The 25,710-nt window shown below is 37.6% G+C and overlaps 1 protein-coding gene across 2 annotated transcripts in view; it reads right to left on the bottom strand.

Moving 5' to 3' along the window:
• LOC126026168 (kalirin) overlaps window positions 1–25,710 on the bottom strand; it is a 549,871-nt gene that overhangs the window by 137,171 nt on the left and 386,990 nt on the right. For both annotated transcript variants that reach the window (XM_049785867.1, XM_049785868.1), the window contains exons 11-12: window positions 13,542–13,733; window positions 1,467–1,675 (exon numbers count right to left, since the gene is read on the bottom strand). In XM_049785867.1, the coding sequence (XP_049641824.1) occupies window positions 1,467–1,675; window positions 13,542–13,733 (401 nt within the window). The remainder of the gene's footprint in view (window positions 1–1,466; window positions 1,676–13,541; window positions 13,734–25,710) is intronic.

Below are 25,710 nucleotides of genomic sequence, written 5' to 3'. Positions count from 1 at the left end.
TCCTTTTCTCTATTGGTATTGACATCAGGCAGAAGAGCTTGGCTCTAGAGTCAGTTTAGGGGAGCAATGAGTGATTACCAATGGTTCTTGGTTATAGGCCTATCTAAAATTCATGGAACTCAAATGTGTAGAACAGGCATTTGATATTCCATTCATTTCCAATCACTGAGTAGTCTCTAGTCTTCAGGCACTGTGTAAGGATGCCAAGTTAAAAGCACATGGAGTCTCCATAACCCCTCCATAACAGGCAGCCAAGCCTGTGAAAAGTGTTTACAAAGAAAACACAAATCCAGACAAACATTTATAACTGACAGCCCTTAGAGTAAACCCCTTAATGATAAAGAAAAGCAGCTAGGACCTAGATTTGTTAAATAATTGTCCACTAATAAGAATTTTTTTAGAAGGAAGTGACAGGCATTTCCTGGGAAGGCAAATAAAATTGCCAACTATTATATATTTATGAAGATGAATTAGGAAAAGAGGCTATCTTGTTAGTATGCAACAAGAGGACTCTGAACTTCTCAAGTGCATGTTTAGAATATAAATGATTAATTTCCAACAGAAAAACATGCCAGGACCATCTAAATGTGATTTCTTGCAGTTTATTTAATTGGACAACTGGTGTGGTGAGGGGAGTAAAGGGGAGTCCTCTCCAACAGAAGAGGTTCCAGGATTGGCCTGGGATTTGTTGATGAGATTATTTCTTTCCAGAGCTGGCAGAGATCCCACAGTCAGTGAATATGGAAAGGGATAAGTCCTTGTGGGCAGATATCATTAGCATCATCAAACCTTATTTATATAACACCTGGGCACAGGAATGCTTGCTTTGGGCTTGCTTGAGGCCTCATGACTTTATGTGAGAAGCCAATACCTTTGACAGGTACAAGAGCTAGATCTCAAGCCAACAGGAAAAAAAAAAACAATTTTTATGGCTTATTTTAAATTAATATAAGGATTCTACTTCTAGGTTATTTTTCTTTAGGTTCATACAAAGGTTTTATTTTGGGAAATAAGGAATGGTGGAAAGTCCCAAATGGGTAATTGAAAGCAAACTGAAATAACATTATACACTGTATATCCACATGAGTTACATTTACAACAAATGGATCACAGTCTAAGATCAGATGCCAAATATAGTATATTCTCTAAGAACTATTTCTTCTCATGATGAACTATATCATGAATCTTAGAATACTTTTGTTGTTCATTTTTGTTGTATTTGATGCTTGTTGGCTGCTGAATAACATCTTGAATAATGAATAATGTTTTGGAGCATTAGCACACTTCCATTCACTATTTCATTCTAAACTCACAATGAGTATGCAAGCACTTTTATATCTGACAGACAGAAAAACCAACCTCACACAAGACCACAAAGTTGGCTGCAGATGAGCCAAGACTGGTACATGACTTATCTCGCTTCTAGACTGAGGCATTTCCCACTGGAAAGCACGGTCCATGCTGACCTGGCCTCGCTGGGCTCCCCCAGGGAGGGAGGCGCTGACCTGAGCTGCTGAATAAGGTCTTCGCCTTCCTTGATGACATTGAGTGTGGCATCCAGAGTGGCAGTTTGCTGCTGCTGGAACTGTTTGATCAGTTCCTGCACTGCATCCACTGAGTCTGCACAGACATCCTCCAGCATCTCTTTCTGCAGATCTTCCATCCATGTCCACAACTGTGGGGAGAGAACAGAGACTCCACTTTAGGGCATATGAAAGTAGTCAGGGCTGGGACAGAGGCAAAAGGATGGACCCTCATCAGGCAGTGAAATGCCTGGCTGTCCTAGCAGCACACATATGAACCAGTTTGTCTTTGTCTTTCTATATTTATACTCCCAATGCTTCTTTTTTCTTTTTTTTTTTTTTTTAGTTTTTTTGGGGGGGTCACACTCAGCGGTGCTCAGGGGTTACTCCTGGCTGTCTGCTCAGAAATAGCTCCTGGCAGGCACGGGGAACCAAATGGGACACCGGGATTCGAACCAACCACCTTTGGTCCTGGATCGGCTGCTTGCAAGGCAAACGCCGCTGTGCTATCTCTCCAGGCCCTCCCAATGCTTCTTTGCTACATTTACTTCCCTCTAATTCAGAGAAACTAAGCTTAGAAAATGTTTATCCCTATCCTTTAAAAGACCAAGAACAGGAACCTGGTGATACACAAATATTATTTAATCTTCCTCAAGGGGGTGTTCTACGTACACCCTCTAAGCGGTTAGACACTGAGGCTTAGAAAAATATTATAATTTGACAAATATGCAAATAAGAATGTAATGCTAAATATTAATCAAATCTATATTAGAAAACATATGATATGATGCATTATTTAGTTTTATTTTTTCAGGATAGTCAGGTTGGTTAGAATGTAAAACTACAGATGCAGTATATCTTAATTTCATATCAGTATTAGGCATTTCCATCATAGTATTCAAGAAGGTCTGAAAATTCAGTCAGGATAATATAAATGGTCATTCAACTTTTAGATAGTGAAGTATAATATTTTTATAAGAAAAAGCACTGAAAATTATAGATAGTTGAAATATTAGAGGTTTTTCATTGGGTATGGTTTGTTATGGCAAAGATATTTTCTTTCATCTATCTATGTCTTTTATAAACATATCTGGAACACAGTAAATTATACATAAATGCTAGATGTTATATTAAAACATTTTTGGCACAAGCCAATGTGTTTTCATATAAAATAAAGGAAAAGTTTAAAGTATTATTTCATTTTGAAGTTGCTAGACAGTCAATATTGGATTTGGTTCTCCAATACAAATTGGTTCTCCAATACCAAATACAATACCTCTCCTTTCAGTTTTTTTTTTACAGTTTTGATAAATTTCTGTTTATTTGAGCTAAGTAGATACAAATATATGATTTTAATTGTGCTGTGAATGTATGACTCTTGCTTTCTGAGAAAAAGTTTTATACAATTACCTTTTTACTGAGATGAATTAACTATATATTTTTTCTTTTTTTAGTATATTTTTTTATTTATTTAAACATCTTGATTACAAATATGATTGTGATTAGGTTTCAGTCATGTAAAGAACACCCCCCTTCACCAGTGCAACATTCCCACCACCAATGTCCCAAATCTTCCTCCATCCCACCCCACCCCCACCTTACTAGTCTATTTCTTTTTTTTTTTTATTTTGATCATAGTGTCTTACATATTGTTGACAGATTTTAAAAACTTTGTCCTGAGAAGTTTAAGAAAAGTTGGAGAATAAAAATTCCAGAGAGCGCTAAGATTAGAGAAATAAAAAGGAAAATGATGTGAATAAAGGACAAAAGTAGTAGACATAAAGCAGATCATTTAAGAAAAGTAAATCCAGCATACCAATAGGGGACAAGCACTGAGACTAGGCCAGGTAAGGGTAAAAAAAGGCGCTAAGCTTCCTAGAAAAAGATAGAGTGGAAAGAGACTTATAAGTATTTGAGAAAAATTCTTTCATTAAAACAACCTTTTTCTATGTATTTCCCTTAAATGATGTACATGGCTTCCTAATTTAGAGGTTTCTCCCTGCACCATTTTAAAAGCTCAAGGCCCTCTGGTGTAAGTATCAAGAAGAAAGTCAAGGCATTTCTTTCTGAGTTAATCCTGTATGGCACAGGATACTCTTTGGTGGTGGCCATGCAGCAAAATCATGGGGACAGTCAAAAATCAAAAACTGCCACACAAAAATGAGATGTCAGTGTTAGGAAAGAAAGAGGAAAAGATTTGGGATATTTAGGGCATATACTGAATTCTGAACTTAGTGTATTAGGAAAAACGTTTTCCTATGTTGTTAGCAAACTGAAACTAATTTTTCTTCATATGTTTTACTATATTAGAAACACATTTTTTGATGGAGGGGAGGGTACACACCTGGCTGTGCTCAAGGTGCTAATAAAGTCAGTGTTTAAGGATTTACTGGGCTGTCATTGGTGCTAGCGAGCCTTATGTGTTATTGTTTAGGCTCACTGAACTTATTAGATTACTATGTTATTTTCAAATCGATTTCCTTTGACAGTACTGGACAGACACTATAAAATTTTGAGTTTAAAACAAATCTGAAACAAATTTGGTGGCATGGCAATTTGATAAGGTTAGATTATAGATGTGGGCTGTTTTTGTCAATGGTATAGGGTGTGGTGCAGAAACTCCTCCTCTTTCTGAAAATGTCACATAGATATGAGCCTGGACCAGACTACCTAGGAAAGGTCGGTAGCATTATTTATTTATTTATTTATTTATTTATTTATTTATTTATTTATTTATTTTTTGGAGCTTGGTAGAGGAGCTGGGCCAATTTGTTTTTCTTTTGCAGGCAAGATGGTAAGTGTGGACAGAAACTGCTGGTGTGTGTGTGTGTGTGTTTGTGGCTGGGTTGGGGGTCAGGCCAATCAATTCCAAAAATAATCCCAAAGTTTTCAGTCCACAATCTGGTCCCACCTGAGAAGACTCAACTGTTCCTATAATTTGTGTTTAATTGTGGAGGTGTGGGAGTAATTCTTGATTCTGCTCTTGCCTGGCTAATTCTGTGACTAGGGGAAAACTAAGTTATTTCGGTTAGTTTATATCTAAAATAAAATGTGTGTCGGCGATAGAGAGAATGCAGTGGATAGGGCATTTACCTTGCATGTGGCCAGTCTAGATTTAATTTCCAGCATTCTATATGGCCTCCTGAGTCTGCCAGGAGTGATTCCTGAGTGCAGAGCCACAAGTAACCTCTGAGCACTGCTGAATGTGACCCAAAACACAAAAGTAAAATAAAATAATAAAATGTGAGTGCTCAGTAACTCCCCTCTAAGGTCTCCCCAGCATTAATATTCTTTGGTATCTCTTCAAAAGTAAATATAAAGAAGAAGGTAGAACAATAAAGTACTTAACTTTATCCACTGATGTGTCCAAAAATCACATCACTGCTTTGATTCAAAGACAAGGGGAGTCCAGAGAATTTAGCTCCAGTTTGAGAATATGAATGATATGAGTTAAGACACTATGTATTGTCTGGAAAGCTCCAACAGATCTCATGAGACCAAATGTATGCATTCTTCCCTTGGAAGTAAATATAAATTGCATACTCAGAATTTTGAGTAAGCACCTCTGAAGTTTATTACTTCAAAGCAGACACAAATAAAGATTAGTGTCATTAAATTATAAAAGGGGATCAAGATTTTCAGTTAAGCTATAATTTCACTAATATCTGAACATCCCAGTCTCTTGAGTCCATATGACATCTTTGAAGAGTATGTCTAGGCTGCTTTGAATACCCAAATCAGGACACTATATCTATTGTTAACTTACTAATTATCAAGCAGCTAAAGAGGTTCAGCCAGAATGATTTCTCATCTCAAGCTACTACAGGAGCTGTCAGAACTAATTAGGTAAATTCATGGAGCAAGTGAGGCAACCTGTTAAGTAGCAACCAAAGTTTTTTCCCCTAAAGAATTCCATTTTGGTGTCTTCTCCAAGACAATTCTCTTTACCCTCTGGTTATTTCGGGTTTAATATATTAGCACTGTGCCTTTTTCATCAACCTACTCCCTGCCCAGAAATTATTTTAAGTTTCAGAAATTTCAAAACATATTCTTCTCCATTAAAATACAGACATACCAGGAATCCTTTATCAGGAAACCCCTTCTTATAATATGAGAGCTTCCCAATCCTCATTCTGCTTTCTTTTTTCCTTAAAGCCTTTTTGAAATAGAAAAAAAAATGCAGCTGTACCATGACACATTCTTTTGGGGTTCTATTCTCTGCTAATGATTACTTAGGCCCATGTCAATACAGGAATTTATCACTTAATGATGCTTCATTAATATGGACCATACAGTTAACTTTCTGTTGATGACAGACCACATGTACAAGACTGGTAGCATCAACAGACTCTATGTTATAAGTCTATGTCTGTATTAGGCTATAGCATCTAGCATTATGCAATTACATTCTGTGCCATTCCCAGAATGATAAAGTGATCTAAAGCACAGTTCTAAGAAGAAAACATCCCTGTTGCTAAGTGACAACTGCATGGCTGTATGCAGACTTGAATTTGTCTCTTTTTTCTCAAAGTGTACATGTGGTTGTGACTCACAAAATCTATAACTAAAAAAATAAGATTAATTAGAGACATTTTAGATTCTAGAAGATTAATAGGGAAAATAAGTGATTTAATACTTTACATCTGATAGTAGAAGCAATGAGTTCAAGAGGGGCTAGCTATATTTCATGCATAGAAGGGAACTGAGAAAAAAAACTTGAAAAAAAGTAAAGAAATGTAAGAAAGGGGAGAAGTAGGAGGGTTGTAGAAGATTAGGCTTGTGGGTGAGACACTGAGGAACAAGATAATTTTGCTTCATTATCTTCTGCTTCTGGTTGACTTTTTATTTACATAATTCTGCTCCTAACTGACTTTTCATTTGCATAGTTCTGGCAGTCAGTATGTTAATACAACATGGACTGATCTGAGGGATGGTGGTCCCAACTCCACACTCCCTTATCTGAAGAGATAATTTCTCCTTTGGCATCTACCAGCTCTTATTTCTCAAATATAGGACAGTTTGGATAGAGGATGGAACTGTTTTGGATTCCATGCCATCATCTCTTTAGAAGGCCGATTTACTTTTGTTTCTATAGTGGGTAAACAGAAAACCATGTACATGTAAATGTAAATGTTTCTGGTATTTGTGGGTTGCATGGATATGTATTTGAGCAGAAAATAGTATGGAAGAAAGATTTCACGAGGTTAAAAATATCATTTAATTAATATACTCATAAAAAACTGATGTTGATTTTCTTGATCACATTCCTTGGTTAATTTGACTCACATTATTGCTACCAAAATATCTAAAAATGGGTATTTTAAAAGACTAGTAATTGCTACATTTCCATGGAAACCTAGCAAGGAAAGAGCATACTGTCTGGACAATCTCTATGGAGAAGATGACACAGACTACAAACATTTTTTCCCTGGTCAAAGAAAACATTAGATTTAAAAGCTGCAATGTCAGAACTTTGTAATGCAGATAAGGGGATGGAGGGGTAAAAGTTGAATATTGGAAAGAACTGGTAGAAGGAAGTTAATATTGGTGGATAAATTGATATTGAAATATTATATGCCTAAATCTCAACTATAAATACCTTTGTAAATTATAGTTCTTTAATTAAATAAAAATTATAATTAAAATGGACTTGGGTAAATGTTTCTTCATATATCATCTCTAAATCTCCAAATCAGCTATGAGTTGCCCTCCTGTCTCCAGGAAAAATAAACAATTCAGGAATTCAGGAAATTCAGGATAATTTGCATTAATAGCTGGGCCTCTGAATACCCAAGAAGGTCCAGACACATGTTGGTTTCCTTTCATTCTCACCTCTATTACCTTTGGCAGGTGATATTTATCACCTTCTCTTTGGAAGGAATGAAAAATATTTGTGTTTTATAAAGCAAATTTTAAGAAAATGATTCTATTTTCAACATAAAAATTTACTGAAAATTTAAAGAACAGGAGCTAGAAAGATAGTACAGAAGACAGATGCTTGTACTGCACACAGTGGACCAGGGTCTGATCTGTGGCATAACTTATAATTTTTTAATTAATAATCTGTGGTCCCCCTGAGTCTGCCAAGAGTGACTTCTAAGTGCAGAACCAGGAGCAATTCCTGAGATCTGCAGGTGTTTCCCAAACAAACAAACAAAACTCATACAAAACAGAAAACAAAATGCAAAGACAAATCACTCTTAACATTCTTTATTATTATTTTTTTGCTTTTTGGGCCACACCCAGTGATGTTCAGGGGTTTCTCCTGGCTATACACTTAGAAATCACTCCTGGCTTGGGGGACCATATGGAATGCAGGGGGATCGAACCAACATCTATCCTAGATTAGCACATGCAAAGCAAATAAATGCTTTACCGTTTGCGCCACTGCTCTGGCCCCACTCTTAATTCTTGATTCTAAAATTTTATCTTAATTTTAGTCTATGTGAGTGATTGAAATTTAAGTCATGCTTTAGACATAGTTTTTAATGCATTATAACAGTAGTCACAGGTTCTCAAAGGTATATGGAATTCCATTTTCTTTCCCCCACAAAAAAATATCTAGTATACCCTCTGGAAAACTACTTTCTAAACAAACAGAAATGTCCCTCCCTCCTCAATTGCATTCAATATTACCCACTTTGGGAAAGATTTCCAGTGTTTTTCAGCTTCTGCACACCTGAATACTGACACCTTTTGAGTACTGGACTGTGGATCAGCATCAGTTTATGGGCCTGTGGTTGAAAGGCATTGTTGTCTGTTTTATAACTTCTGCCCTTCACATGCTATTAATGATCCTTCATAATAAATTTATAATGGCTAAGATATTTGACTACAGGGCCCAGAGAGATAGCACAGCGGCATTTGCCTTGCAAGCAGACGATCCAGGACCAAAGGTGGTTGGTTCGAATCCCGGTGTCCCATATGGTCCCCAGTGCCTGCTAGGAGCTATTTCTGAACAGACAGCCAGGAATAACCCCTAAGCACCGCCGGGTGTGGTCCAAAAACCAAAAAACAAACAAACAAAAAAACAAAACAAGATAGTTGACTACAGAGGTAACAGGTGATTTGTTTAATGAATAACCCAATATGGAATGTTTAGAAAGTCTATTACTATTCATGATTATGAATAATATAATCATAAAATGGTTAGAAAGCTTTAATCCTCCAGACTCATATGATTGTCAAGAATTCACAAGGTAGGGCCAATAAGATTAAGCAGAATAAGTGAGTACTAAGAATATATTTATTTATGTATATATATGTAAATATATATTCCCTTTGTGGCCTTCCTGATACTAACAACAATAAATGTTTTGATGTAGGAAGCGAACTAAAGTAAAATCATAAACATTAGCTTGGGAATCATAGAAAGTTTAGGTTAAATGCTTATGAAGATACAGTTTCTGTTCAGATACAACCATAAAGAAGCAATGACACCTTCAAAAATTCATTCTACAATCATATTATATTACTCATACATTGTGTTTAATGAGAAAACATAGTTTTATAATTATAGTTATAGTTAATTATAATTATAGTTAGGTAAAATAGAAGGATTAAAAATGTTAGCTGGTGGCTATAGTGTCAGAATTCCATAACAGATTTGTAGACTAGTGACTAATCCTGCTTACAGTAAAAGTCTAGTTTACAAAAAAATTAAAAGGAAGTTGTCAGGAGCTAATTGACCCATGAACAGACAGGACTAAAACTGAGCAAGGCTTGAGAAGTGTTACTGTTGATAGGTACTAAACAAAACATAGAAATATCAAACCACATTTTTTTTCCATTATCCCATGTGAGGATAATCACTTGGGTCTACCTGAAAATATCTGCCTGGTATCCAAGTACCATGAGGTACTTCCCATAGGCAATCCAGATTTCTGAATTTGTCCTCTCATCCTGCTGACAGCGTAGATAAAAGATGCAACTTTATAGGCTGTTCGTCTTTCGCTACTACTGTCTTAGGAGAAATGACTAGTTTCCTGTTGATAAGTAAACCCACTCAATATTTATTTAGCATCTCTATTTACTTAAATACAACAGTGGATACATAAAACAATATCTTCACATACACTTCTACACACATATATATTCTATATACAAGCACTCCCCATTTATTAGAGAAGAGATAACCAGGGATCACAGTGCCAGTTTTAGAGGTTCACAGACATGGTCTAGTCCAGTCTAGGTAAAATCTGGAAGTCCAGAGAAGAACATCAAGGAAAAGAATGATACTTGAATGCTCCATTCTTATTCTTAAGAATAAAGTTGAAAAGTTTTTTAGTAGAAAAAAGTATAATTGTAATATAAATTGATGTTGCAATCATCATAAAGTAACATAAATTAACAGTAATTTCTCCTATGTCACACAGAATGTGCAATGGATTGAGATGAAAATATACACCTCCTTGGTCTTCCTGTAGTTTATATGTGTTCATATGTGTGTGCTCATAAACTATAAATATGCAGATATGTGTGTACAGGAACACAGGGTTGCCAAAAAAGGTCCCAAATAGACTTGGCTGGGAGTGAAAAAGTGACTGAGAGAGAACCTGCAAATATAAGGTCCTCGGTCCCTATAGATAGCTTCTCCATGACAGCCACTGACAATACTTTTTATACTGAAAAAAATTATAATCTGTGTGATATGATATTGCAGATCTCATAACTAAAAAAGACTTCCACAATCATATAATTCTTACTTCAAGACAGAGATGCTACAAATTTCTCCTATAGTTTGAAAATATATATTTGAGAAAAGAGATTATAGTATGTCTTTCTAAATTAATGATGCAGAAGAGTCTCGAAGTCTCTACCTTTATATGAAAAACTATGTGAAAAGGGAAAATACTAGTTTTGTAAATAAAAAATTATCAGACTTAAACACCAAATCCAAAGCCAACTACAACAGAATAGATACCCAATCTACAAGCTAAACACAGAGAGGGCCACTTATACTAGCAGCCTGGGGGCAAAAGAACAGGATAAGGGATGCATGCTGGGAACAGGGGTGGAAGGAAGACAACATTGGTATTGGAAATGTCCCTGATTCAATGTCACCATGTACCTAAAATATCACTGTGAAAGATTTGTAATCCATTGTTGTCAAAATAAAAATAAAAATGAATTAGTTTTGGAGTCAAAGCACTTGGCATTAAATCTTATACTTACCACATCTTAGCTAAAATTTTTTTGGTGAATTATTTGTTTTACTCACCTGCAAAATTAAATAAAATTGACAATTCTTATGGCTTCTGATCAAACAATAGTCATTAAATATACTTAAATTTTCTTCTTTCTTTACCTGATTTACCAACTAACCCTGCATACTATTTCACATTAAATTCAATTTTCTTTCTTTTTCTCTTTCTTATTTGAACCCACATATGCAAAACATTTGATCTCACACATGCAAAACAAGTACTCAATTATGAGCTTTTTAACCCTTCATATGAACATAGTTTTATGAATATCAGTAGAAAAAATCTCTCCTACTTAGCTAGACAATACTCTGCTAGATTTGAGAATGAGCTGGGAACCAAGGGCCAATAATTTCCTCTTGACTTGCACAGAGCATTGGTAACATTTAGCATTTTTCCAATATGATCTACTCTCCCTATGAAACAGTTTTTAGAGGTTTGAAAATGCTAACAGCAAAAAGAAGAGAAGAAAGAAAATCTCAACGATAAAGATAAGAACATATAAGAGGACAAAAGCAGCACAAAACATAAATATGAGTGTAAGAGACAGATTTATGAAGTCGGGGACAAGCTCTCTTGTACTACTGAGAAGCTCTGTGACCTCAGACTAGTTCCTTTCTGAGCTTTAGATTCCCCATTTAAAAATATGTTTAAGGAGCTAGAGAGATAGCATGGAGTTAAGGCATTTGTCTTGCATGCAGAAGGACAATGGTTCAAATCCCGGCATCCCATATGGTTCACTGAGCCTGCCAGGAGCGATTTCTGAACATAGAGTCAGGAGTAACCCCTGAGCTCTGCTGGGTGTGACCCCCCCAAAAATAAAATATGTTTAATAAAATCCTTGTCTTATATGGTTATAGTGAATATTATATAAGCATGTACCTGACAAGTAGCAGGTGCCTCATTAAAAAATAAACTTCTCAATAAAAATCATAAAAATAATAAACCTCTTAATATATATTAAGTGCTTACAATGAAGTAAAATTAGGGTATTGTATAATTGTATAATATGCTTAATTTCATTTTTGTTTTATTTTTTAATATATAAAATCTAAATTTAAGCACATGATTACAAGCATGACTGGAGTTGGATTTCAATCATAAACAGAACACCTCTCTTCACCAGTGCAACATTACCACTGTGGGTGGGAATGTTAATTTTATTTTTGTTAAGCATCATTTTGTTTTTTACATCAAAGAAAAAAAAGAAGATAAAATGAGGAATCTTGAATCCACATTGGGACCTACAGGGATATTAGGGCCACTGACTCTAATGGCAAAATGTTATCATGAGGCCATTAAAAGTAGGAACCTAAGTGATTTACATAAGCCCACACTGCTATCTAGTACCAGAATCTTCACAAGAACTCCAGACCTCTAACTCCATTACTAGAGGAGGGATATGTTCCTGGAAAGGGTTCTTGGGTGCCACAGTCCCCCCTTTAGGAGTGGTATTTCCATAGAATGTCCTCCATATCCCTGGGCAGCAGCATCCTCAGAACCCACGTTTTCACAAGAAAAGTGACCTCAGCTCACTCACACATCACCCCTTTATTCATGGGTTCATAACTAAAAGAGAAAACACATGCCTTTACTTTCCAAGACAATTACTAAGAGTCAAGGGAACCACAGATAAGCAGACAATACAGCAGGAAAATGTAGAATAAAGTGAATCTTCTTGCTTTAGAGACACTCATCAGAGAGTGGCTGTGGTGGCACAGAGATGCAGTAAAGCAACTTCAGGGAGCTCGCCAGCTCTTCCTCTCCTGGGGAATCTCAGTTTAGAAAACATTATCACTTAGTGTTTTTCTTTGATCGGCGGTGCAATAATTTACATTCATTCCCACCAAGTGTCAGAAAAGCCTGAATTAGTAACAATCAGACTTCCTAGTACATTTTAAATATCAAAAATCAACTTAATTAAGTAGGTTTTTTTTTCCTGAGCAGCAATCACACTTTAATTAATACTCCATTAAAATGAATTCCTAGGGGAACACAAGCACGCATGCACCTAATGAGTTTATCTGCCAAGGGTGTTATTATAGAAGATGTTAAATGTGCCTCCTTACTGGCTACTTACTCAATTTCAGAGTGTATCATATTAATCAGCCATGAAAAAAGCAATCACAGCTTTGCAACCCTTCTCCTTACTATGGGCCCCGGTACCCTGCCAACAATGTAACATAAATGTTCTCTCTTCTGCCTCCCCTTCATGAATGATTCAGGGCCAGGTTAAACCCAGATGGATTCCTCCTGCACGCATGCCCCCTCGGTGCCTTTTCTTTCATCTGGTAAGGTAAAGATCAACCAATCAATTTGGCCGAGTCCACTGAGAAGGTTGAACCCTGTGTTTAAACAGGATCAAACACAGCACACATTTGCAAACGCTGTATGTTTGTTGCTAATAGCAAAGATGACCAAAGTTCTATAGTATTCTTGATTTATGACAAGAAAACAGCAAACAAGAGAAGTTGGGTGTGGATTGGGAAGAGAATCTCCTCTTCCATATCCTCTGGTAGTGGCTATTTCTAAATCAAATATCCCCAAATTTCTCCAGCTGCATTCTGAATCCTCTAGCAAAAGCCCCAAACCACCTGTTTTTGCATTCCCCTCTTAATCAGAGATGAAGGGAACATTTTAATTGAGACCCAAATATACACTTTCAAGATAAGTCTTAATATCACAAATACTAAAAGGTTCGTAAGCCCCAGACCCTGGATATACCTTCTTGGAAGGGCATTTTACTAGGAAACCAACTTGTGTCCTAACAAGTAAACCCAGCCGATACTGTCCTGTCACTTCTAGCTGCTCTTACCTCTTTGGTGTGCGTGTGGAAGGAGACAGACATGTCCAGGAGAAGCTTCCGCTGCTCCACTCTGCGCACGAAGTCTTGGATGCGCACCTCCAGGTGTCGAGCTGCCTTGTAGATCTCCTCAGGGTCACATTCCCCAGTCTGAGCCAGCTGCTCTGCTGCTTCTAGGAGCTTGTCGGCATTGGTGTATGTGTTCTGCCGGCAACAACAGTGAGGGAAAGTCAAAACTTGCAGTCACGCTCCAAGCTTTGCGCCTTCCCCCAGCCCACACTGGCTGCCCAGAGCTGGAGCGGAGGGCGTGGGCGCAGAGCCGACAGCTCCCTGATCTGGCACGGAGGAGCTGTGCACAGAGCTTGGCTGCCGCCTCTCAGCAAACTAGCAGCCTGCCTGACTGCTCTACACAAGTGGGTACCACCTAGGTGCCTCCTCCATCCCTGAGATTTCTCAGAGGTAGGGAAAGAAGTGAGATGAAAGAGAAGCTCCATTCTCAGTTCACTCCAGACCCCTGTGCCCGACCCTTACAAAGACCCTCCCATCATAGTCCTGGCAGCTCAGACTACATCTACCAGAGACAGAAATACATCCTCAGCCACAAAGATCATCCGAGTTTTTAGGTGAGAATACCAGGGAAACAAATACTGGGTGACATGCTTCACTTCTCCCAGGTTCCTTCTCATGATTCAAGTTTATCTTTTGGAACGGAGAGCACTGTTGCCTGGGAAGGGAAGGAGCTAACAGCTTAGTGGGACTGACAGAAGGAAGCAGCCACAGCAAGAGTGAGAGTGAGGAGATGCAGACTACTGCTAGAATGCCTTTATGTTTGCAAGAAGCTTGGGGAGGATTCTGATATGTCATATGCAAGCACATTCACACACATACTCCCTCACTCCCTATCTCTACATTCCATACTATTCTCCAGAGTATTTTAAAGGAAACCCTGTAATGCAATATGATAATTATCATTCTAGAGTCACTGCCTTCAAAGAATCTCTTGGATATCTTTATTTAAAGTTGGTAAACCTAGTAGATGTTATCCCATATTAATATTCCATATCACCTTCTTTAAGGTGAACAAATGGTCACTGCAGATGTGAATGTGGTGTCGGTCTCTATCAAACACACAGAAGTTGGAGAAGTGAATGGACCTATGAACAAGGACAGCATGGTGTTTTGCTTTGCTGCTGAAGAAATAACCTGCAACTTTCATGGACTTGTTTTGTTTATTGTTGGCTGTACCCAGTAGTATTCAGCGGGTACTCTCGCTCTGTGTACTTAGGTTCACTCCAGGCAATTGCTTGGAGTTGTTCAGGAGACCAAGTGGTGTTGGGGATTAAATCCTGGCTTGAATCTACATCATTTGCTCAGCCCATGAAGCTGTCCCGCTTCTTTCCATAAACCTCCTTCCATAGCCCCTTCCGTAGACTTTTATTTGAATTCACCTTATGTAATTTGCGACACCCCTAAATTCACATATTCAAGTCAAGACCCACAGTGTTCCAAATATGACCTTATTTGGATCAGTCATTATCATGTAGATAATTTTATCTATTTTTAAACTATCATGTAGATAAAGTTATATTTGTGTAAGGTTAGCTTCAAATAGGATGACTGGTATCCTTACAAAAAGAATGCCATATGAATCTTTATCAAAAAGACCAGAAATAGCAAGTATTGGTGGAGACCCTCAAATAGTATTTAGATTTTTGAAAACAAATAAATAAAAAAAACCAGAAATACCTTCTATTCTAGCCATCTACTTCTAGGTTTCAATAAACAACAGGGAAAACACTCATTTATAAAGATGTATGCATACCTATGTTCACTACAAAAATATTTATACAAATCATGATCTGGAGATTTTGGGGGGAGCACATATGATGGTTCTGGCTCAACATTCAGGAATCACCCCTTGAGGTACTCAGAGGTTCAGATAAAATGTCAGGGATTGAACCCAAGTCAGCTGCATGCAAAGGAAGCACCTTTCCCACTATTCTATATCTTTGGCTTCCTCAAGAATCAAGATATAGAAACAACCCACACAACCCACATGCCTAATAACAGTTGAGTGGATAAAGAAGTTGTGACACACAGACACAAGGAAATAACAGTCTATTAGAAGAGATGGATCATTGCCTTTTACTATAACATGAATGGAACTGGAGGTAACCATGCTAATCAAAATAAGTCAAAAGGGAAAAGGCAAACACCAGATTAGCTCTGTCATATGTAGCCTAAAAAGAAATAGAGCAAGGGAACAATGTCCTAAAAGAACAAATTCTTAAACTATGATAACTGAATGAACATTGCCAAGGTAGGTGTGTGTGTGTGTGTGTGTGTGTGTGTGTGTGTGTGTGTGTGTGCAGAGACAGGGCAGCTGAAAGTGTTTAAAAATAGTTGTAGAAGAATATTGATACTTTGGTGGTAGGGATGATGTGAAAATCCTAAATTCTAAACAGTAATCCTAAAACAAAAACAAATTAGTCTTGTACACCAATGTTAACTCAACTTAAAATATTGCATTAAAACAAACAAACAAAAAGAACTCTATATGATAAGTGTATTTTCATGTAGAAAGAACTTCCTGTGGTGTTGAAAGTCTATATAGAGGCTGCTAGAAAACTCCCAAAAGTTAAGAGGACAGGGAGCAGATTCTTCCCCATGTCTCTTAGAAAGAATTAACCTTGCTGACCCCTTTATATTAGATTTCTAATTTCCAAAACCTGTCTGTGGCTTGAGCTACCTGTGTTGCTCTTAATGTCTCTATTAGAACAGCCCTCAGAGATAGGTAAGTCCTTGAAGACAGAAGAACAAGGGAGAAACCTTTCAAGAGGCTGTTGACTCAGCCTCTTAGATTATACTCCAGAAAATGGGGAGAGCTTCAGCAAACACTAGCCCTGGCTTTAGAAATTTGGAGAGGCCCCAGTGGATACTAAAAGAAAAATGTTTGAAGAAAGTTCTCAAGGAAATCCTATCCCAAGGTTAGTAAGGTGGATGATGGGGATATGAAAAAGAGGAGAAACCCTTCCATCTCAGCTGGAAAATTCATTAAAAACAATCATAACAAAGAAACCAAACTCAAATGATCCTTGTATGAGGAAAGAAGTTATGTCACTAAGTTAAATAAGAGCTTGCCGATTAAAGAAAGCAAATAAAGACAGTACTCAGAGTTCTGATGTAAAGACCACAAGAACTGAATAGACAGATACTGGCACACATCACAAAAAACAACTATCGGTGCTGGTGTGCATGTGTGTGGAGGGAGGAACTCTTATTCATTCCTGGTGGGAATGCAGACTAATCCAGTCATTTTGGGAAACAATAGGGACATACCTCAAAAAGCTAGAAATTGAGCTTCCATATGATCCAGCAATACCACACTTAGGGATATACCCCAGGAACATAAAAACACAATGCAAAAACACCCTCTACTGTTCAGCGCAGCACTATTTACAATAGTTAGAATCTGGAAATAACCCAAGTACCCAACAACAGATAAGTAGCTACAGAAACTGTGGTATATCTACACAATGGAATACTATGCAGCCATTAGGAAAAATAAGTCATGAAATTTGCTTGTGCATGGATAGATATGGAGATTATTATGCTAAAAGAAATAAGTCAGAGGGAAAGGGATAGACAATAATCTCACTCATTTGGAGGATATAAGAAAAACGGGAGATAGTATCCCTAGATAATAACATCTGTAGACAATAGAGATGAGGATCAGGAGATCTAGTATAGGATATAAAGCTTGCCACAAAAAACAGTGAGTGCAGGTAGAGTAGAGAAGGGTCTACTAGGACAATGATAGTTGGAACTGATCACTCTGGACAAAATATCCACACTAAAAGGGGAGAAAGAGACATACAAGGCATCACTCCATTGACAATAGCACAAACCACAGTGACAAAAAAGAGAGAGGAAAGATGCCCTCTTCTCTCCCACTTACCTTCTTCAGGCATTTTACCTCTCTCTCTCCCCCCCCTTTTTTTGACACTGAAAGGGACATGCATGACACCCCTTCATTAACAGTAATACAGACACAGTGTCTAACTTCTTTAAATGATATTTAAGCAAATAAACAAATAGAAAATACATCCTCACCCATAGCTTCTGAGGCTACTACCACTACCACAACTACCGTGCATGCTAACGCTTCCCTGGGAGGGGTTAAAGCAATAGTACTGAGACTCATTAAGAGGGATGCCTGAATACAGAGCCAGGAGTAACTCCTGAACATTATTGAATGTGGCCCAACACCCTGCCTCAGCCCCAAATAAAAACAAAAATCAAACCCTCAAATACTTCGCAAAAGAACAGTTTAGAGAGTAGATACAAATTTCTGGTGAAGCCAAAGAATATTGATTTGTAAATTAGGTTTGACCAGTGAGAGATAAGTAAGCAGTGAAACTTAAAGTCTCACTGCATGTAAGGTGGCCTCCAGAATCCTGCAGGCCTTTCTTGGATTCAGTTGCTACAGAAAGTTGATGAGTTATAGGCAAGGTGGAATGGACACAACCATGGCCCATACTGCAGTAACTTCAAAAACACACATACACATACAATGTGTATGACTCACATGACAATAAAATCATCCTTGAGTCAAAAAATACAGCAACACCATAGAGCAAGCCACACAATGATAAGGGAACATTGTAAGGGTTAAAGTTTCTTGGTGTATGTGGGGGAAAGAGGATGAATATAAACAGAGAATAGCAATAGTCAAAATGGCTGAATACTTTTTACATAGCAAATAATATATTGAAGTCTTACATATATATCAACCCTTTTAATCTTCACAATAATTTGATACAGCTATCAGGCCCCATTTTACAGAGGAAAAACTAAGGCACAAAAATTTCTGGACAAGTTCACATGACTCTTATGTGACAGAACCAAGCTTATAAATATATATTATCATAGCACAAGCTCCAATTCATGCCACTGGAGTGTCAGATGAAGAAAAATTTGCAAACCATAATAAGGTTATTTTACCCCTTAGGTCGTGAGAAGCCATTGTAGTATTGGTTTTTTTTTTCTTTTTTTTTTTTTTGCAGGGGTTATATTTGGCTATACCTAGGGCTTATTCCTGGCTTTGCACACAAGGATTACTCCTAGTAGGGCCTAGTAGACCATTTAAGGTGTCATGGTCAGTTGCATACCCTTTTTACTATAGCTTTGGTCCTGCCATTAGACAATTTTCAGTAGTAGAGAGAGTGAGAACTGATAGCTGCATAGTGCATAGATACTTTCAGTTTCTATATAGGGAGGGTAAAAGCCTGAGACTTTAATGGGCTCAGGAAAGAAGGCAACCTTTCCAGGACAGAATTCAGCATCGAGAACGTATACCATAGGCATCATCAGGTACCCAGTAACATTGTGCTCCTTACAAGTAGCCTCTTGGTTTCACTGCCCTTCGGCCAGGCACCATAGCTGCTACTTAACAGATACTTACTTAATGCATGTTAACAAGACATAGAAAAGATAACAAGCTTACTCCAGAACTAGGTATCAAATTTATGGAGGGAATGGAATTGGTGGGGCAATAAGATCAGTGAAAAGATAGGCCCCTGTTCTACCAGCCTCCTCCCCAACACAAGAGTTTATAAAATTCAGATTCAGTCTCACCGCTATTGTACTTAAACTGTTCAGTGTCTTCCCACTATTTTTGGCATCCACCAAAGCATACATCTGTTACCTGATTTTAACCTTCAGCTTCAACTCAACATCATGACTTCTCCATAAACAACCTGTCCAGGAAATAAATTGTTTATATCTCAGAAACTCACTGCTATACAGGAATGACAATAAGTGAAATCATGCCATTCGTGGAAATTTGAATGGAATCAGAGAATATTTTGTTCAGCAAAATAAGCCAGAGAGAGGACAAATACTGGATTATCTTACTCATATTTATGTACAGAAAGACAAATCAAAGGTATGGATAATATCAATCAACAATAAATCCTATACTTTGGGTTACAGATCTGAGAATACGAGGTTGGGGGGAGGAGGCTGAGGGAACAATAAAGTGGGCAGGAAGAAACAAGAGGGCATTGGTGGAAGCTGGGAACTTTGATGGTGGCAAGGTGAGGCAACTGTATGTGTCCAAAACATAAATGTCAATAATAAATGTGCAATGGGAGAAGAGATGGGGAAATTAAAAATTGTACTAGAAGTGACACAAGGATGAGGATGGAGAGTCATAGGTGTGTTGGTGGGGTGCAGTGACTTTGTACAGCGACACTATAAACTTAAACACTACTGTAACCATATTATTTAAATTAAAAAAGTTTTAAACTCTGATTGTACAGAATCTTGCCTCTGTGCTTTGCCTCTTCCCCAACCTACTCCCAAGTCACTTTTCTGTTTGACCAAATCTTACTCCCTGTTTAATGAGATCCAGCCCAGGTACCACTTCCTCCAGGAAGCTCCCCCACCTAGCCACGTTATTCCCTAGTAGGTGAACTATTCTGTGCAGCCACATTGGTCTGTCGGTGCTATTCCCTTCCACAGTGCCTGACATATTCTAATTGCAAATGTTTGTTTGCCTTTCTCATCTACTTAGGAGCAGATAATGTCTTTTATCATCTCTAGTGCCTGGCACAAAATTAATGCTCTATTAATAAGGAATACGTGAAACCTCATCAGACTTAATCATCAACCTTCACCCTTATCAAGTACTTTGTACAAGACTTTACAAGGCAAAATTCATGTTTTATATTCAACCTTATTTGGATTATTCTACTCTCCTGGCATAGTCTTAAAATAGAAATGCGCTTAGAAAGTATTAACAAAAGTATTACCAAAGTAATACATTGATGCCTGTCATTGCCTCAAATGTGAATCAGGATCACAATAAGCTTTTGTTCACTCTTTTAAAAATATTTTTAATTGAACTGCTGTGAGATACACCATTACAAAGGTGTTCATGTTTGAGTTTCAGTCATACAATGTCCAATACCCTTCACCTGTGCACATATCCTGCCATTTATGTTCCCTCTTGTCTTCCCCATGCACACTCCTCTGCACTCCTCTGTGGCAGATATTTTTCTTCTCTCTCTTCCTTTTTTTTAGACACCATTGTTTGAATATTGTTAATAAAGGGTCATCACGCATATCGCTTTATCTCCTTAAATAAGTGATCATTTTCTGTTCCAGGATCACAGTCTGATCACATTCTAAGTATAGTATTTAGGTATTTTTGGGGGGTTCCCAGCTCTTACCTTGAATTTGACTACTTATTAACATTTTCTAGCTGATCTTAAAAATGAATTACCAATGATTACCACTGGCAGACATTACTTTAAGTAGGGAGAGTGGTAACCAGGGCCTCTTAGTCAGAGGTCTGGTTCATATAAATGACTGCAGATCCTATTCTCTCGGCCTTGTCCTAACACTCCAGTTCACTAAGTAAAATAATCTAGATAATTCAGCTCTAAATTTGCCTTCAATTCAGTCTGCAGAGGCCTGGCCAGTTACTTAACTTTTTTTCAGGTGAGAATCAGACCATTCTAGAATGACTAATATAGCTATAAAATTACAGAAATCTCAAAAAAGCAAAGCTAAATTTCAGATTCCTCATTTTAAAGCAGAGAATTATGAAATAATTTTAATTGTATTTTACTGAAACTAATGTGATATATAAAGTTCTTCATAGTTGAATTGTAGATATACAGTGAATCAGGGCCATTGCCACCACCAGTGTCACTCTCCACCAACGATTCCAAAGTGTATCCTATACCACCACTCTTTGCCCCCTGCCTGCTAGTATAACAGGTCCATTTAAGTTCAGATTGTTAAAGTTTAGGTCTTCTATTGTTGTTTATTTTAGTTTGGATATTTAGTTCTGTCCTTTTATTTCTCTACCAATGTACCTGAGACCATTGGACCTTGGCCCTCATCCTTTCTTTTTTCTTTTCTTCTTAAGTTTATAGAAAACTTAAGAAATATGAGATAAAACAAAGTAATCCATATTCCAAGGTTCTCTGAAAATGGCAGGAGCCCCTGGAAATAAAACTTTTTTTAAAGTAAGGAGTGAAAGGACCAGAAATATAGTACAACAGGTAGGGTTCTTGCCTTGCCTATAACCAAACCAGGCTTGATCCTTAGCATCACATATCATCACCTGAACATTTGCAGGAATGATCTCTGAGCCAGGAATCCCTGAGCATCACTGAATTTGACCTCAGAAAATAAAAGTAATAAAAAAATGTTCCACATCATTACAATGTTAATGAGTGAAAAAAGTAGAATGCCTGTCTCAAATGCAGGCAGGGGATGGGTAAGGAGGGATATGGGGTCATTGGTGGTGGGAATGTTGTACTGGTGAAGGGGGGGTGTTCTTTTTATGACTGAAACCCAACTAAATGTTAAATAAAGATATTATTTTTAAAAAATGCTTCACATCAATCATCAGGGAACTGCAGTGAGGTATCATCTTATGCCACAAAGAAAGATCCACATTACAAAATAACAAGAACAATCAGTGCTGGTAGAAATGTGGGGAGAAAGGAATTCTTATTCATTGCTGGTAGGGATGCCATCTAGTCCAGCCTTTCTGAAAAACAATATGGATAGTCCTCAAAAAACTGGAAATTGAGCTCCCATATGATCCAGGAATGCCACTCCTAGGGATATACCCTAGGAAAACACAATACACAAAATACACAAACCACAATACAAAAATGCCCTCTGCAACCTATATTCATTGCAGTGCTATTTACAATAGCCAGAATCTGGAAACAACCCAGCTGCTAGACAACAGATGAGTGGCTAAAGAACCTGGAACAATGGAATACTATGCAGCCATCAGAAGAGATGACGTCATGAAATGTTCAACTACATGGATGGACATTGAATCTATTATGCTGAGTGAGATAAGTCAGAGGGATAGATAGTCAAAAGATAGACATTATTGTAATAATACCCAGAGACAATAGAGATGAGTACTGGAAGGACAGGCCCACAATATGAAACTTACAACAAAGCATGGTGAGTATAATTAGAGAAATAACTACACTAACAACTATCATGACAATGGTAGTGAGTGAGTGAAATAGAATACCTGTCTCAAATACAGACAGGGAGTGGGAGAGGAGGGAAATAGGGGGAATTGGTGGTGGGAATGTTGCATTGGTGAAGAGGGATGTATTTTTTATGACAGAAACCCAACTACAATCATGTTTGTAACCATGGTGCTTAAAGAATAACATTTGAAACAATTTATACCATTAACTGCAATAAGAAAAAGAAAGTCAGACATTCAAGCCCTTAGACAAATTCAGAAAAACCTGAATTATATAGTGAACTACTCATTAAATGACAGATTTATATAAAAATAAAGGGTGAAAGTAACTAATTATGATGCTTTAATAACGAGTCAGCTGACTTCCTTGACAATATAGAGTTATCATCCTTGTAGCTCTGAGATGAAGATGAAGAAGGACGAAGCCCATAAGCTGCTCATAATTATTCAAAAGAGGCACTGTGATCTGGGGAGCATGGCTACCAAGAGCCAGGAGAAGTCTCTCCTGATGATAATTTTCTAGGATAGCATGGCTGTAACAAGTGAGCAGTGAGAGGAAAAGAGGAAATCAAAGCTTAAGAATATTTACAGGAGGGGCTGAAGCGATAGCAGCACAACGGTAGGGCATTTGCCTTGCAAGTGGCTGACACAGGATAAACCCTGGTTCAATTACCAACATCCCATATGCCCCCCCACGCTTGTCAGGAGTAAATTCTGAGCACAGAGCCAGGAGTAACCCCTGAGCACAGCCTGATGTGGCCCCAAAACAAACAAACAATAAAGAATATTTACCTGAGGGGTCAAAGAGATAGTATAGCAGTTAGTGTGCTTGCCTTAGTGGCTGACCTGAGTTTAATATCCAGCACTCCATATGGCACCCTAACCTGAGCCAGGAGTGATCCCTAAGCGTGGCCAGAGTGCACCCTCCTCCCCAAAAGAGAAAGAAAATATTTAAAGGAGTACAGAAATGTCCAGCAGCAAGGTAAAATTCATAACATTTAATATTTAATCAAAATTATCATTCAAATAAAAAATAAGAAAAATCCATGTTGAAAATAAAAATTAATCAAAGCTGATTAAATTTACAGATAATACAATTAATATGAGGGCTGGAGTGATAGCACAATGGGTAGGGCAGTTGCTTTGCAGGTTTAATCCCCAGTATCCCATATGGTCCCCCAAGCACTACTAGGAATGATCCCTGAGTGCAGGGCCAGAAGTAAAACCTGAACACTGCTGGTGTGGTCAAAAAAATAAATAAATAAAAATAAAAATCAAATTAAGTTAACAGACAAGAATTTTAAAAATGCCATCCTTCTTTCCCTCTGTTATTTGTTGTTTTAGTGATGGAGTCTCTCTTTACTCTGCTCTTTCTCTCTCTCTTCTCTCTCTCTCTCTCTCTCTCTCTCTCTCTCTCTCACACACACACACACACACACACACACACACATAGTAAAGGTACTCATAGTCTGAGGCATGGGATTTGTCTGGGCACATACTTTAGCTGGTAATTCTTGTGGTATTACTTGCCAGGGGTTGTACTATCAGGGAAGCCTGATTCTGTACCCAATTTATGAGGTTTAAACCCATTTCAGTGAAGCGAGGTCTGGTTTCTACCCTATTCATTACCATTATCAGAGGAAGCCTGACTTCTGGTTCTGCTTTTACCAAATTTATCTACTAAATTACCTGCCCTGTTTGTGTATTATATCACCCTGTTATGTATAACTCTAACTAATATCCCTCCCCAGTTGCAAGTGCTAACCATTTTTCCAGCTGAGTAATAAGCCCAGTATAAATGTAACCAAAATCTTGGGTCTGGTGCTCAGCTTTAAAGATGACTAAATTGAGCCAAGATCATGTTGAATAAATTGGAGTTTTTCCTGTTTCTCTGAAAGTGAGTCTTTTCCCCTTCCTCATTATAGTAATTCTTGATAATTCTTGATAATAGTCATGTCTGTGGTGCTAGAACAGTTTTAGCTGTGGTGCTTGCTGGGGATGGCCCATCTGGTTGTGATGCTGGGAAGACACTCAGGGATGTGCATGGTACTGTCTCACACTTGCAAAGCAGGAGTTTTTAATCATATAATATTAAAAAATGAGAAAACTATACCAAGGCATGATATATAGCTAAACCTAATAAAATAAAATATTTAATTTATTTTTATTATAATAACATCAGTTTAAAAGACTGTAGTATTTTCAATGGACTACTACGTAGCTGTAATGAATAATGCAATCATTCAATTTGCTACAACCTGAATGGAACTGGAAGATATTATGTTAAAGAAGTATCCAGAAGGATATCACTTATATGTGATATTTAGAATAACTGCATAAAGAAATGCTATATGGGGATTGTTAAGAACACCCTAGGACCCAGAGTATAGCTAGAAGAAGGAAAGAAATTGAGTGGAGGAGGAGAAACAAATCTAAAAGGATGAGAGACTAATTGGAACTGAAACCAAAAATAACTACTGCAGATGTCAATACCTACCAACACAAATAAATTTGGGTGCTGAGATTATCTTTTAGAACCAAATGCTAGTTTTATCATTTTCAAATGCATTCAGCATCCTGCGCCATTCCAAACAAATCTCTTCTTGCTGAAAAGCATTTATCTTTCTATGTAGAACATTTTCCTAGTATTGCTATCATGAGACTCAAGAGGTCCCAGCTACATTGATGGTGTTAAAAGAGGACAGAACTAAATATTCAATATTCAAGTCAGAGTCAACAACAATGAACTCAAAAGACCCAAACTTTAACGACCAAAATTTCAAATTGGCCTGTTATGCTGGCAAGCTGGTGATGGTGGTGGTGACATGGGATGTACTCTGAGAACATTGGTGAAGGGAGGTTGCCAGTGGTAGTGGGTTTGGTCCTGAAACATTGTACACCTGAAACCCAACTATGAAGAACTTTGTAAATCACAAGGTTTCAATATTTTTTTTTTTTTACAAATTTTTTTTTTTTTTTTTTTTTTTTTTTTTTTTTGGTTTTTGAGCCACACCTGTTTGACGCTCAGGGGTTACACCTGGCTATGAGCTCAGAAATCGCCCCTGGCTTGGGGAGACCATATGGGACGACGGGGGATCGAACCGTGGTCCGTCCTGCGCTAGCGCTTGTAAGGCAGACACCTTA

This window comes from Suncus etruscus, chromosome 13 (assembly GCF_024139225.1).
Source record: "Suncus etruscus isolate mSunEtr1 chromosome 13, mSunEtr1.pri.cur, whole genome shotgun sequence".
Lineage (NCBI taxonomy): Eukaryota > Metazoa > Chordata > Mammalia > Eulipotyphla > Soricidae > Suncus > Suncus etruscus.
Note: the sequence above shows the minus strand (reverse complement) of the source record. Positions and strands in the feature narration are given on the sequence as shown.